At 44.2% G+C, this 15156-nt stretch overlaps 1 protein-coding gene across 11 annotated transcripts in view; it reads left to right on the forward strand.

The window, feature by feature from the left end:
* The window catches only part of PCLO (piccolo presynaptic cytomatrix protein), a 442770-nt gene that overhangs the window by 368867 nt on the left and 58747 nt on the right, over positions 1-15156 (forward strand). For all 11 annotated transcript variants that reach the window (XM_075599559.1, XM_075599565.1, XM_075599568.1 and 8 more), the window contains one exon: positions 14206-14277. In XM_075599559.1, the coding sequence (XP_075455674.1) occupies positions 14206-14277 (72 nt within the window). The remainder of the gene's footprint in view (positions 1-14205; positions 14278-15156) is intronic.

Genomic DNA, 15156 nt, shown 5'->3' on the forward strand with positions numbered 1-15156 from the left:
CCTGTCGCCCTATTGGCTCCCTGGCATCACCTGGTCTGGCTGAGGCTCATGGGACTCGTAGTCCCCTGCTCTAACCCTCCTCTGATTGGTCCGTGCTTCGCGCGCTACTGCCACCACTTGCTGCGCATGCACGACCTTTCTTCCATTGCCGTCGCCTACGGAACTCACGGCGCAGCGCAAGTACCAAAATGGCGGCGCCCTGAACACTCGGGCCACCGCGGAGCCTCCGGTGCACCGGAGCGCTCCCTGCACCCTCTGCAACCTTCTCTTATTCTCCCATTGCAGCGGAGATAAGGGTGAGTCCGGGAAACCTGGCTACATGTGTATTCAATGTCTTGTATATAATATATACCCTGTTCACTTATGTAACTATGTATTTGTAACCATGTACAGGCATACCCCGGTTTAAGTACACTCACTTTAAGTACACTCGCGAGTATGTACATCTCGCTCAATAGGCAAATGGCAGCTCACGCATGCGCCAGTAAGCACATCCTGAACAGCAATACCGGCTCCCTACCTGTACCGAAGCTGTGCGCAAGCGGGGAGACTATAGAGCCTGTTACAAATGCCTTATTTACATCAGTTATGCACGTATATGACGATTGCAGTACAGTACATGCATCGATAAGTGGGAAAAAGGTAGTGCTTCACTTTAAGTAAATTTTCGCTTTACATACATGCTCCGGTCCCATTGCGTACGTTAATGTGGGGTATGCCTGTATTATTTGTCATCATAACTCTGTGCCCAGGACTTACTTGAAAACGAGAGGTAACTCTCAATGTATTACTTCCTGGTAAAACATTTTATAAATAAATGTACCAGGATGGTGCTGTATCACTTAAGATACACATTATTCCTTTGGTTACAAAGTAATGATGGTGCCTGCCATCATTAATGAAACAGATATACACAAGTACAGTTTCCATAAAGAAGGAATTCATATACATTTTTGCACAAGATAAAAATAAGTAAGAACGTAACTTTAAGGACGACTGAGCTGAACTGCCCCTGTAGTGCAGCTTAAAATATATCAACGTCTACAAGAAGAAAAGAAAAAAAACAAATGCAGAATTTCTCAATGACAGATTAATTAGGACAAAAGGAAGATATTTTAAAACTAATGCACTGGAACAGCCTTAAACGCCATGCATATTTCAACAACAGATATCAAGATTATAACTAACCAGACTGTGAAAATACAAACTACATTAAAGTTGTCTCATTCCGTATCTCTAACATTGTTCCTCACAGACATTTATGTACAGCAAAGTGTTATCAGGTCCATAACATCTAGCACAGTGTTTTTCAACTCGGGTTCCTAGGAACCGATGGGTTCCCCCGGACATCCCTAAAGGGTTCCCTGAAAATTTCAGGTAATTTGAAAATTGTACCAAATAGAGAACAATTTTCAATGCATCTGATCTCAGACACGCTATTAGAGAGGGTCGGGGTTCCTTAAAATGCATCTGATCTCAGACACGTTATTACAGAGGGTTGGGGTTCCTTACAATGCATCTGATCTCAGGCGCGCTGTTAGAGAGGGTTGGGGTTCCTTACAATGCATCTGATCTCAGACACGTTATTAGAGAGAGTTGGGTTTCCTTACAATGCATCTGAGCTCAGACGCTATTAGAGATGGTTGGGGTTCCTTACAATGCATCTGATCTCAGGTGCCCTGTTAGAGAGGGTTGGGGTACCTTACAATGCATCTGATCTCAGACGCGCTATTAGAGAGGGTTGGGGTTCCTTACAATGCATCTGATCTCAGACGCGCTATTAGAGAGGGTTGGGGTTCCTTACTATGCATCTGATCTCAGACGCGCTATTAGAGAGGGTTGGGAGTTCCTTACAATGCATCTGATCTCAGACGCGCTATTAGAGAGGGTTGGGGTTCCTTACAATGCATCTGATCTCAGACGCGCTATTAGAGAGGGTTGGGAGTTCCTTACAATGTATCTGATCTCAGACGCGCTATTAGAGAGGGTTGGGGTTCCTTACAATGCATCTGATCTCAGACGCGCTATTAGAGAGGGTTGGGGTTCCTTACAATGCATCTGATCTCAGACGCGCTATTAGAGAGGGTTGGGAGTTCCTTACAATGCATGTGATCTCAGGCATGCTATTAGAGAGGGTTGGGGTTCTGCAGAATTTCACAATATAATTATAGGGTTCCTTAAGCAAAAAAAGGTTGAAAACCACTGAGCATGACAAATATCTGGGGCCTACAAGTAGACTCTAGAGCAGGGGTGGCTCACGCCAGTCCTCAATGGATTCCAACAGGTCAGGTTTTCAGGATATCTCTGCTTCAGCACAGGTGTCTCAGCCATTGATTGAACCCTGATTGAGTCACCTGTGCTGAAGCAGGGATATCCTGAAAACCTGACCCATTGGTGGTCCCTGAGGACTGGAGTTGGCCACCCCTGCTCTTGAGTATGAAAAATATAATAAAATGCACTCTGTATCCATAGCACAAAATACAGTATACACCATGCATTCAGTAATTGACAGTGCAAATTACTTGGGCAATAAAGCAGACAATAGACTCATGTTATCAAATATTTGCAGTGTTCAGTGTTTTCCTTTTCTGAACGTTCCTTTTTACAGCTTTTATGAATCACTGTATGACATTTTTTCAACATCCTACCATATTTGCTCTTATATAACATCATAGGGTCATTAGTCAAGTTTTTTCCTATGAGTGCTTTTATCAGCCCCAGCGATTATACTTTGAAATGAAATTATACATCAAAATGGATGCATCTGCCACAGCGACATTGCAAGCAATCAAAGGGGAATGAAAATAGATGTACTGACTTTGATGCCAAAATCAAGCTCAGTTCCTGTTTGTTTGCAACCTCGCGAGTTATATGCTTCCTGGCCAACTCTTCATGCTTATGAAATCCTTTCATATATGAGTAACTACTCCCAGCTCCAAAAATAGCAATATGGGCACTCTGAACTATGTACAGAGAAAGCCAGAACGTAATAATGGAGTATAGTTAGAAAAATACAATGAGGATCTAAAGCCGTAACACAGCAGGTAAGTAATCAGTGGCAATAAACATCGCATTGACTTGTAGAATATAAGGAAACTTGCTGGAAGGGAAAGATGGACCATATGAGAGAACTACTGGGAAATATGAAGCAAGCCTTAGACCGTGCCCTTGATATCCCAGTCTAACACATAGTTCTCAGTCCTGACTTCTGCATCCCATGATGTCCAGAGGTATGTATAAATAAATCGATACCTGAGTCCTTTAAAGTATAGCCATAGGAATCCCGCGTGCTGGAGCCGTGATGAAAGCCAAGGCTTCAGACCGTCTGGGAAAATCTCTAAGCTTGCACGTGGAGATGCCCGTCTCCTGCCGGCGTTCTCTGGTGATGCGTCACGATGTGCCAAACAACCTGCGCTGCGGAAGTGCGTCACTCCAATTGAAGGGTATCAAGATGTGAGTAAAAAAATTGGTTGAACAGCAGGATCCAAGGAAAAAACACTCCTTGAGAAAGGGCTGGAGAGCCTGAAACGCGTAGGAGGAATTTGATCTTGTATTTTAGTTTGTTTGTTGTTTTTTTATCATGTGAATCATTAAACTTTTTTTATTTTTTCATACCTGGTGAGTTGATTGGTGCTTTTTTCCTTGGATCCTGCTGTTCAACCAATTTTTTTAATCACATTATGAAATCCTTTGTCTATGCAAACCATTCTATCAGTCTTCACAATTACTTTTAAATTATGGTTTTCCGGCGTACACCAACATAATAGAGCAACTTAATGTTTTGACGTAAAATAACTTTAAACTGGTACTTAAATCTGTTCACTGGTTATAATAAAAAAGAAAAAACATTAACCGCATAATCTGTGGACTACTCCTGCATACTGTTAATCTCTGCTGTATGTATGTATATATTTAAAAAACAAAAACAAAAGGTTTTTTATCTTTTAAATTTTCGTTGTGAGAATTGGTTGATCCTGTAGAAAGCTGCCTAAAGCCTCCTGTTATTTTACATTTGTATTGTGGTATATTACTATCTATGCCAATGACTTTGTCTATTCTGTGCAGTGGAACTCGTATTTCTTTTCTACTGGCCTTAAATCATCATTTATCACTAGTGCACTAGAGTTTAGCACTCTAACACACAATTTTCAGACACATTTTCATATATATTTTTTGTATATATACTCATTACTTTGTTACTTTATGATTTAAATGGTATATTGCTGGTATATACTATACTATATATATATATATATATATATATATATATATATATATAATATATATATATATATATATACATACAGTGTTCGACAAATCACCCAAAAATCTAATCGCCCAACCAAAAAATCTACTCGCCACCTAGTCCCGCCCCCAACTCCGCCCCCAGTCCTGCCCCCAACCCCGCTTTAAAATAAAATATATAAATAAAATACATTTAATAAATTCCTAGTCAGAACATTAGTTTTTGACATATATGTATTTATTGTATTACATTATACTACAATTAGTCCTTGTTACGTGTGTGTGTGTGTGTGTGTAAATGTTGGATCTAGAAATAAAAGCCAGGTGTGAATGACTAGTTTCCTGAACCCCTTAACCAGTGTCTGGACGTCCCCGCTTCACAATATCTAAAGCCGCAATCCCGCCTGGGATCTTACCTGATCCGCAGTCCCTCAATGTCCAGGTACCCGCATTCCCGCAATGTTATACATTGGAGGGGATGTGTTCCCTACTTGTCTTCTGGGTTAGGGGGGGTTTCGATGTCTTCCGTGTGAAGCTTGAGTCAGATCTGGAAGAAAGCAGTATAGGTTATTTCGGTGTAGTATAGGGCAGTTAAGATATATAGGGTAAATAAGAGATCCAGATCCAGAGTGTGAGAGAGTGTGGGTGACAGAGGGAGAGAGAGTGTGGGGGAGAGAGAGAGAGTGTGGGGGGAGGGAGTGTGGGGGAGAGAGAGAGAGAGTGGGGGAGAGAGAGAGAGTGGGGGAGGGAGAGAGAGTGTGGGGGAGAGAGAGAGAGAGTGTGGGGGGGAGAGAGAGAGAGAGAGTGGGGAAGAGAGAGAGAGTGTGGGGGAGAGAGAGAGAGAGTGTGGGGGGGAGAGAGAGAGAGTGTGGGGGGGAGTGAGAGAGAGTGTGGGGGGGAGAGAGAGAGTGTGGGGGGAGAGAGAGTGTGGGGGGGAGAGAGAGAGTGTGGGGGGGAGAGAGTGGAGAGACACAGAAGGGGGAGACAGAGGGGAGAAACGGTGGGTGACACACAGAGGGTGGGTGATACACAGAGAGAGGGTGGGTGACTGACTGACTGGGTGACTGACTGGGGCGGGGATGACTGACTGGGGCGGGGGTGACTGATTGGGGCGGGGGTGACTGACTGGCTGACTGACTGGGGCAGGGGTGACTGGCTGGGTGACTGACTGGGGCAGGGGTAACTGACTGGCTGGGTGACTGACTGGGTGACTGACTGGGGCGGGGGTGACTGGGTGACTGACTGACGGCGGGGGTGACTGACTGACTGGGAAGGGGGTGACTGACTTGGGGGGGTGACTGACTTGGGGGGGAGTGACTGACTGGGGGGGTGACTGACTGGGGGGGGTGACTGACTTGGGGTGACTGACTGACTGGGAAGGGGGTGACTGACTTGGGGGGGTGACTGACTTGGGGGGTGGGGTGACTGACTGGGGGGGTGACTGACTGGGGGGGTGACTGACTTGGGGGGGGTGACTGACTTGGGGGGGGTGACTGACTTGGGGGGGGTGACTGACTTGGGGGGGGTGACTGACTGGGGGGGGTGACTGACTGGGGGGGGTGACTGACTGGGGGGGTGACTGACTGGGGTGGGGGTGACTGACTGGGGTGACGGGGTGACTGACTGGGGTGACGGGATGACTAACTGGGGTGACTGACTGGGGTGATGGGGTAGGTGACGGGGTGGGTGACAGGGTGACTGACTGGGGTGACTGGGTGGGGTGACGGGGTGATTGGGTGGGGTGGCGGGGTGATTGGGTAGGGTGGTGGGGTGATTTGGTGGGGTGGCGGGGTGATTGGGGGGTGGGGTGATGTGACACTTTTGGTGTCCTACCCACACACACTCCCACGCACACCCATGCACACACACACACTCTGTCTCCCATGCATGCACACACACACTCTTCCATGCAAGCACACACACACACACTCTCCCATGCGCACACACACACACTCCCATGCATGCACACACACACTCCCATACACACACACACACACACACACTCCCATGCACTCCCATGCATGCACACACACTCCCATACACGCGCACACACACGACAGGGGGAAGAAGAGGAAAGGCCGCGCGACCGAGCACCACCACCACTGTCCCGCTTGCCCCCCCGCAACAATCTCCCGCCCTGCGCGGACAGCCACGGGACCGTGGGGAAGCGGAGAGCAAGTAGGTAAGGGGTGAACACCCCCGCTACCATCTCCACCCCCGCGCGGGGATCGGGGGAAGCGGGAAGTGGAGCGGGAAGCCGGGGTAAGCGGGGCACACCCCCACTACCATCACTCGCCCCCCAAGGGTATCACGGGAAGCCGGGGTAAGCGGGGAACACCCCCACTACCATCACCCGCCCCCCAGGGGTATCGCGGGAAGCTGGGGTAAGCGGGGAACACCCCCACTACCATCACCTGGGGATCGGGGGAAGCGCGAAGTGGCGCGGGAAGCCGGGGGGGGGACACCTCCCCGCACGGGAAGCCGGGGTAAGCGGGGGCCGGGGAGAGAAGGGGGAACACCCACGCTACCATATCCAGCCACGCGCAGGAATCGGGGGGGGGGAGTAAGGGGGAACTGCAGGAGGAAGGGAAGGAGCAGAGGCTGCAGGATGGAGGATTGGAGAGTACTTACTCTCGTACTCTCCAACAGATCTCCGGCCAGAAAAAATGGCCGTTCGTTGGGGGCGGGCTCATATAGAGCCTGGCCGCGCGCCAATCAGCAGTCAGGTAGGGGGAGGTTTTTTTTGTTTGTTTCAGGCAGCGCGAGCAGGGAAATTTAAAAAAACAAACACGTGTGCTGCTTGGGCCAATTTTACTCGCCCGGAGGTTAAATCCACATGCCCCGGGCGTGTAAATGTATAGGATTGTCGAACACTGTATATATATATATATATATATATGTAAATGCAACTGTATGCTCATCTGCATGTCTTAGGCAGGTCTGCAACCCCGCCTTTCACCATTATCACCCAGCACACAGCACTTCCACTGCAGCAAGGGATTCTGGGGAATGACATGCAAATGAGCACACAGTGCCACTTTTTGCTTCAAAAACCATTTTTAACATGGTTCCCTATAGGCTATATATATATATATATATATAATGCAGTGGTGCTCAAACTTTCCCTACCTGCGCCCCCCCCCTATCTGCACTCGTGCCCCGCCCCCCTCCTTACCATGTCTCTGGCGTCCAATCAAGATGCCGCGTCGCCGGAGACAAGGTAAGTGAAGTTACAGAGGCCTCACGCGATCTCCCGGCATTTAATTCAAATGCCTTGGTGTAGAGCATGGGGCCTCTGCTACCGCCGCGCCCCCCATAAAAAATCTCCTGCCCCCCAGTTTGGGCATCCTGCTCTAATGTACAGCTATAGCCAGACTTGCTGTCTCTGGAGTCGCGGCTGCAAAAGCAGAGAGCAGCAGCTCCAGAGATGGTGTCTGCTGCTGCGGTTGCGCTGCAGAGTGTCCACGCTTCCGGATTGGACCCTCCCATATTAATCCTCCAGCGTCGGAGCAGCTGCCGTCGTGTGACTGCAGCTTACCCAGGTGCCGGAAACATTAAGCTTTGCTACATCTGTATCACATATTTTACAAATTGATCAAAATGTTACTGTTTCTTTTTACCATAAAAAGGACATCAGATTTCCTTTGCAAACACAAAATAAGTGCTATATATTTTAATAATGCATGTGATTAAAAGTACTGCATATATATTTGTTTTAATAGTGTCTGAGCATATACCCCACTCCTTACAGAAGACAAAGATGTAATAAACTGGTTAAACACACACACATTTAAAGTTTTGTGAGATATGAGAGTACCAAATAAACCTATCATATCATCACTGCTAGACCAGACGATTTTCCTGCGAGCTGGCCAGTAAATGTGACATTGTGATCCAGTGTAGGTGAACACGTAGAATAAATGAAGTACTATTGTCAGTTACCATCACTTCTGATTTGTCCTCCAAATTAAGAACAGTTACAAAGATGCTATTTTAAGCTTTTAATTACAGTAGCTATAAATGTGGCCAGTTTTCATTACCAAAAATGACAGACTAGGTAATTAAAATGGAACACATCTTAAAAAAAACAAACATATTTTAATACACCTGTATTATTAATAAATAACACATTTTTTATTGTAAATGTATACAGATTATTATTTTTTTCTACCTACTTTCTAATTTTAGATTTTGTGCCAAACAAATGATATCTTGCATAGCAAGAAAATAAATTAAAAAAAACTAGGCAGGAAGAACGTACAGAGACAGTAGGAGGGCGTTCTGGGAAGAGTGTCTGCAAGAGGCAAGGTTTCTATATGAGGTGTACAGTAAATATCTCGCTATACACCTGCCCGGCTCTTGCGTTCTGCTGAAGGATGTCTTCTCTCTACCCCTTTTGTATCTAAAGCCCTCTCCTGCCTAAAACCTTTATCACTCACTGCCCCCACACATATGGATTGCCCTTCCCCTAAATATCCAACTGGCACCCTCTCTCTCCACCTTTAGGACCTTACCTAAAAACCACCGCTGGCTTATACTATACATGCCATGTGCACTGACCGGGACCCCTTGCAGACACACCAGAATATCCTCCTCCTGTCTCTGTAAATTCTCCCCACTTACCAATTAGATTGTAAGCTCTTCGGAGCAGGGACTCCTTTCCCTAATGTTACTTTTATGTCTGAAGCACTTATTCCCATTATGTGTTATAATATTATGTTATGTATTACTGCTGTGAAGCGCTGTGTACATGGATGGCTCTATATAAATAAAGATGTACATAGTTTTTTTGAGGACTGATTCCCTGTTGACTGAATCATTTCCCCTTTGGTCCTGAGCTATTAACTTACCAGCGATATCGCGTTTTAGTGCTTTTCAAACTTGCCATGCTGACTGCAATTTCTGTAATACTGTATTTGAAAAACAACAATTTATTATACATATACTTAACTCGACAAAAAAAGCAAGTCAATCCATACCCTTCATTATTTTAATTTTTTTACAATACATGATAAATATTCTAATTAGGTTTTGTAATACGGTGTCTGGAACTGTACTTACATTTAAAATGTATAACCAAAGCTTTGCAGAATGATATGATGATCTCTACATCCTGACCAGCACTGACACTATGGGCCTCATGCAGAGAGCAGCGCTATTTGAAATCTCGCCATTTTCCCGCAAAAATTGCGCTAAAAACAGGTGAAAATGGCGAGCGAGGGAAAACGCGCCATTTTTTTTTTTTTTTTTTAAACTCGCCTTTCTACCGGCGAGAACCTAAATCTCCCCTGTTGAAAAAATATCCCTATTCAGAAAGGCGCGATCGCCATCTAGTGGCTGATAGCGCCAATAACATGGAGAGAAATTCTCTATTTACCTCCGCCAAAAAAATTTGGCAAGAAGCTGGAGGTCGGCGGCCGGTGGGGGAGAAAAAAAAACGCGGTTTTTTTTCAACACGTTTCAACAGCGCTCATATCGCTGGTTGAAACTCTCCATATGCAGAAAGGATTCTAAATGCAGTTTTCGGACCTTTCTGCATATGGAGAAAAAAACTCTCCATTAAAGCTTCTTTTTATTCCCCTCTCCAATTTTAAATAGCGCTGCTCTCTGCATGAGGCCCTATATTTGTTATCCGCAATAATCCCAAACACTCTTTTCCTTGATGCAATGTGCAATTATTTTAATAGCAGTTTGTAGAGGCTCATTTCTAAAACATACAGGAGGCAACATCTTCAGAATCAATGTGTAATAAATAATTATAAGAGATGAGGGTGACTGTATATTTATTTTATGTCATATTGTATATTTATTGTATGGCATGTTATACGCTCTAGCACAATATACAGTATGTACTCTTTAAATACAAATACATTAATTCCTTACGTTTGGTACCCAATGTACAGTGTGACAAGTTGACATTTTTGCATCCAGAATATTAGAGTTTGACCTTGGTTTGGTTTGTTTATTTCTTGGTTTGGTTAGTACATAAGGTATTCCTCCCTGAAAGGGTTAATTTTACAACCACTTTAGTGTACATTTTTGTTATAGTAATTTCGTTTAAAACATTTGAAACTTAAATTCTAACATCAACATAAATCACTGTATGTTTCAGAGTGGCAAGATTTTGATGTTTATTCACAGAACAATGTCCTTTTCGTATTTATTTGAAAGTGAAATATTACTGCTTCAAGGCAGGAGAGGGGGTTGTACTGTGTGTGTGGGGCAGTAGGGAGATGGGGGCTGTACTGTGTGTGTGTGGGGAAGGGGGTGGGGGATTTAATGTGTGTGTGAGGAGGTAGGGAGATGGGGGCTGTACTGTGTGTGTGGGTGGGGAGGGGGTGTTGGGGGCTGTACTGTGTGGGGGGTGGGGCTGATGATGGGGGCTGTACTGTGATGGGGGCTGTACTGTACTGTTTGTGTGGGGGGTGATCTGTACTGTGTGTCGGGGGGCTGTACTGTGTGTGTAGGGAGGGAGGGTTGTACTGTGTGTGTAAGTAGGGGTAGGGGGATTTAATGTGTGTGTGTGAGGAGGTAGGGAGATGGGGGCTGTACTGTGTGTTTGGGGAGAAGGAGATGGGGGCTGTCCTCAGGGTTGCTACCTCTCCGGGTTTGATCCTGAGACTCCGGGTTTTGGGCACTTACCTCCAGGCTACGGGTTTAGCCTGTCAATCTCCGGGTGGCAGCGGGGTGTGGCGTGCTGTGGCGGCGTCTTCTGCATTGTCCTGCAATTCCCCTCCAACTGTAGTCAACATGGCTGCGCGGTGTCAAATGATGCAGAGTTGCCTTGGCAACGTAACGTCATGTAGCATCCCGTTGTCATGGCAACATGGCGTCAAGTGATAGCCATGTACACTGCAGTTGGAGGAGAAGTTGCAGCAGGATGCCGTGAGGCACCGCCACGTCAAGTAGAGGATTTTTTTTAATATATTTTCTCTGGGTTGGCCTTCAGTAGAAGGTGACAACCTTGGCTGTACGGTGTGTCTGTGGGGGGGGGGGGGGGAGAGGATGTACTGTGTGTCTGTGGGGGGGGGGGCTGTACTGTGTGTGAGGAGGTAGGGAGAATGGGGCTGTGGGGCTGTACTGTGTGTGGGGAGGAGGGGATGGGGGCTGCAGTGTGTATGGAGAAAAGGGACTGTAGGAGTGTGTGTACTTGTGGAGGTGGCAATAGGGGACTGCAGTCTGGGGGGAGCAAGGGGGCTGCAGTGTGTGTGGAGAGGGGTGGCTGTAGTGTGAGGGGAGATGGGGGCTCTAGTGTGTAGAAAGAGTGGCTGTATAGTGTGTGTGGAGGGGGGAGATAGGGGCTGCAGTGTGGTGTGGTGGATAGAGATGGGGCTGTAGTGTGTGTAAAGGGGGGGTGGAGATGCTGGCGGCATTGTGTGTGGGGAGAGGGGAGGGGCTATAGTGTGTATGTGTGGTGAGGATGGCCTGTAGTGTTTGTTTTGAGCGGATTATTACTTAAATAATGTAACTATATTCTTGTGGCACTCATTTCTTGTTATGGAGCCTACAGGGAGGAATGAGCAGAAGTGATAAAAACTTGCTCAATATACATTATTGAAGCAGGGGATCCCGGAGCTGAACCCCATTGATTTCAGCTCTGGCGACCCCCTGCTTCCGGAGATACATAACTACAGTATAAATGGTGACAAAAGTAAAGCGCTACTCTAATGAACATTAATAATACTAAGTAAAAATCACAAGTGGGGAGAATATGTGAAAAGTGTATAATGTAAATCAGATCCACATTAAAAATACAATGCAATAATAGTCTATATTTGAAAGCAATAAAGGATATATAAATGTGATCTTCTGGAGCTGCTGGTTCACAGATTGCCCTCCAACGTGGGCAAAACGATATGATGATTGAATCAGATGTAAGAATCAGTGCTTCTCTGTGGACTTCCATAGTACAGAAGACAAACGAAACACAAATATAGAAAAGAATCATGGGTAGTACATTCCAAAAGAATTTAGTAGGCCCAAGCATACAATACACACTTACAGACTGTGCAATCTTTAAAGTTGAATCACTCCAAGATCACTCTAAGATCTAAGCAGTGGCAGTCTGTACGCGCACCTCTCAGGTGGGGCAGCTGATGCCGGCTCTCGGCTGTAGTTCCACCCATGTGATCTCTCACTGGGTGCTGCTCTCGGCTTTGGTATTACCAGTTGCTGCCTCTCCTTAAAATCCTAACGAACGATCTCCAGAGCCAAAGTCTTAAAAGTGTCAGTCCTCAGTAATAAACTGATGCAAAACTATACCAACGCGTTTCGCCAATCCGGTTTGTTGACTTCCTTAGGGATTCATTTATTTTCGTTTGTCTTTTGTGTTATGTGAATTCACAGAGATCTAGAGATACCTTCATTGTGGGTGCCGGTAGCTGCTCCAGGGTTAACATGGTGGATTTTCAAAGCTCCTGCGGGCCAATAGGAAGCCGTGACGTCACCCGGTGCAGCTTCCTACTGGCTCATGTGACGCAGGCGCTTTAAACTGCAGAGAAATATCGGCACCCCCTTCGGAGGTATCTCTGGAAGCAGGGTCTTTCCGGAGCTAAAATGAATGAGGTTCAGCTCCGGAGACCCCCATCAACCCTATATTAAAAAATGAATAAAAAATAGATAAACTGACATAGATTGTTCCTTTAACTGCAGTATTTTACATTGCAGTTTACAATACAACACTCACCTATAAAGCCTAAAATTTAATAATAACGTTGTTTATATAATAATAATTTTATTTATATAGCCAATGGGACGTAAAGTGCTTCACAATGTACTTCTCATGCATAGTGATTTATACACCATGTTTAAGGAAAAACATTTCAGTTTCTAATTCCTTTTCTGGGAAATCCAGCGTTCTTTTTTCAACTATCCACTAATATTTTAGCTCTGTAAAGTGAAACTGACCTTAGAATCCTTTTCACAGCATGTTAATTATCATAATATATATATATATATATATATATATATATATATATATATATATATATATATATATATTGTAATCATAGTGATATAGTATGTTAAATGCTTTCATACTTTAAAACAATCTTGTTTTCATCAATTTCCTACACCACTAACTACTTGGAACTCCATCAAAATTCATATTGTTGTATAATGGTTAATCGATTCAGTGGATCCTTAAGACCAATACATTCTGAATTTACAACTTGTAGTGCCCTTGTTCCCTACCAGTGTTCTATTGCCTCATCCTCTTTGGCTGTCGTGCTCAACTGCAGTCCTCAAGACCCCCCACCCCAACAGGTCAGGTTCTAAGGATATCCCAGCTTCAGCACAGGCGGCTCAGTCAAAGTTATTGTATGTACTTTAGCTCAAATACATCTTTCCACCAGTAGGAAAGCAACCTTACTACGTATGTGTATATGCACCATTTCTTTATGTCCAATTATTTTTCTTATTTTAAGGAGTTTTTAGCAATCAAAGTTGATGCCGTGATAAATAGTGTTAACAAGAGTCAAGAAGGCCCCAATGCTACATACAACTTGACAAATCATTTAGTACATTACTATGTATTTTATCTATATTCTTTCTTCATTAATATGGGTCGTTTAGTTCAATACTTTGGCCAAAATATTTTATGACTATAACCTTGTCGCCATTTCAGTAGGTCCTACACTACCAATATCATACAGTCTTATGTATTTCTTCCACTGCATAAAGAGAAAAGAAAGGAAACAAACATGTTGCAGCCAATAGCATGGGGTGTATGACATATATACTGTGCTTAAAGGGTTAAATGTAAGAAGCTATTTGTGCTATGTATGAGCTAAGTATGTGCTATGGGGTTTGAGCTTACTAAGGCTGTGTATGTATAAATAGTGTCAGCCTGCAAAATTGATAAAGTGCAAATGGAAATTAAAAGATGACGCATTTGTGAAAATGAAATCCTGAGCTTTTGATGGAGATTTATGCTAATTGTGTTTTTGAATTAAAATGCAGCTGAAGAAAAAAACACTAGAAGTTACGGTTTGGGACTACGATCGATTCTCGTCCAACGACTTTCTCGGGGAGGTAAGTGAAGAAGTCACGGTTGCCCTTCTAAATCTTTATATACTTTAATATAGACCAGTGGCATATTTTTTTAAATATTTTCTTTTGGTTTTAGGGTATGCTTACGTATGCTGAACCTAAATATAATGGTGAGACAAAATATCTCATAATTATAATGCAAGAAGTCTATTTCTGTATTATACAGTATATAGCGAGAGAGTGAGTTCTATTTAGTAGAGCATCCAATGACTTATATACCTTCTGAGTAATTTATATTCCATGTGGAAAGTTACCTGTAAACACACCTGAGATACCTGGGAAATATGCCTATTTGCATATTTAAATTAGCCAATTTGCATATGTAAATGTCCTTATTTACCAGGTATCTCCAGTGTGTTCCAAGGTACACATCCACGTGGCTCAATTTGGAACTATATAAGTCAATAGGAGTCTTTCCCTCTCCCTATCCCCCCCCCCCTTACCCTCCCTCTCTCCTCCATCACATCTCTCGAAGTAACAGACATAAATAATACAGAGACGTGTAATGTAAATAAAATAAGTTAGCACAAGATAAGAAAAAGTATGCTATTTCATTTATTTACAATTTTTTTAAATATATTTTTCATATCTGTTATCATACACTTTGAAAAGCAGAGTTACAACCTACCACATTTGTAGTGATATGTGGTTCTTCAAGGATTCACTTTAGCATGGATGAATTTGAAAAGCATTGCAATGCATCAATACCTGTTCCACAATATATAAACAGAGTCACTGAGGGATGGAAGAAGGAAAGACTGCAGCTTTATATACTATACTCCCTTCTGATTGGGGAGATAACAAATGGAGTCACTGAAATTGTACATTATCCCTTTATGTGGGACTAACACAGATAGTTGC

Source organism: Ascaphus truei, chromosome 5 (assembly GCF_040206685.1).
Source record: "Ascaphus truei isolate aAscTru1 chromosome 5, aAscTru1.hap1, whole genome shotgun sequence".
In the NCBI taxonomy this organism is placed as follows: domain Eukaryota; kingdom Metazoa; phylum Chordata; class Amphibia; order Anura; family Ascaphidae; genus Ascaphus; species Ascaphus truei.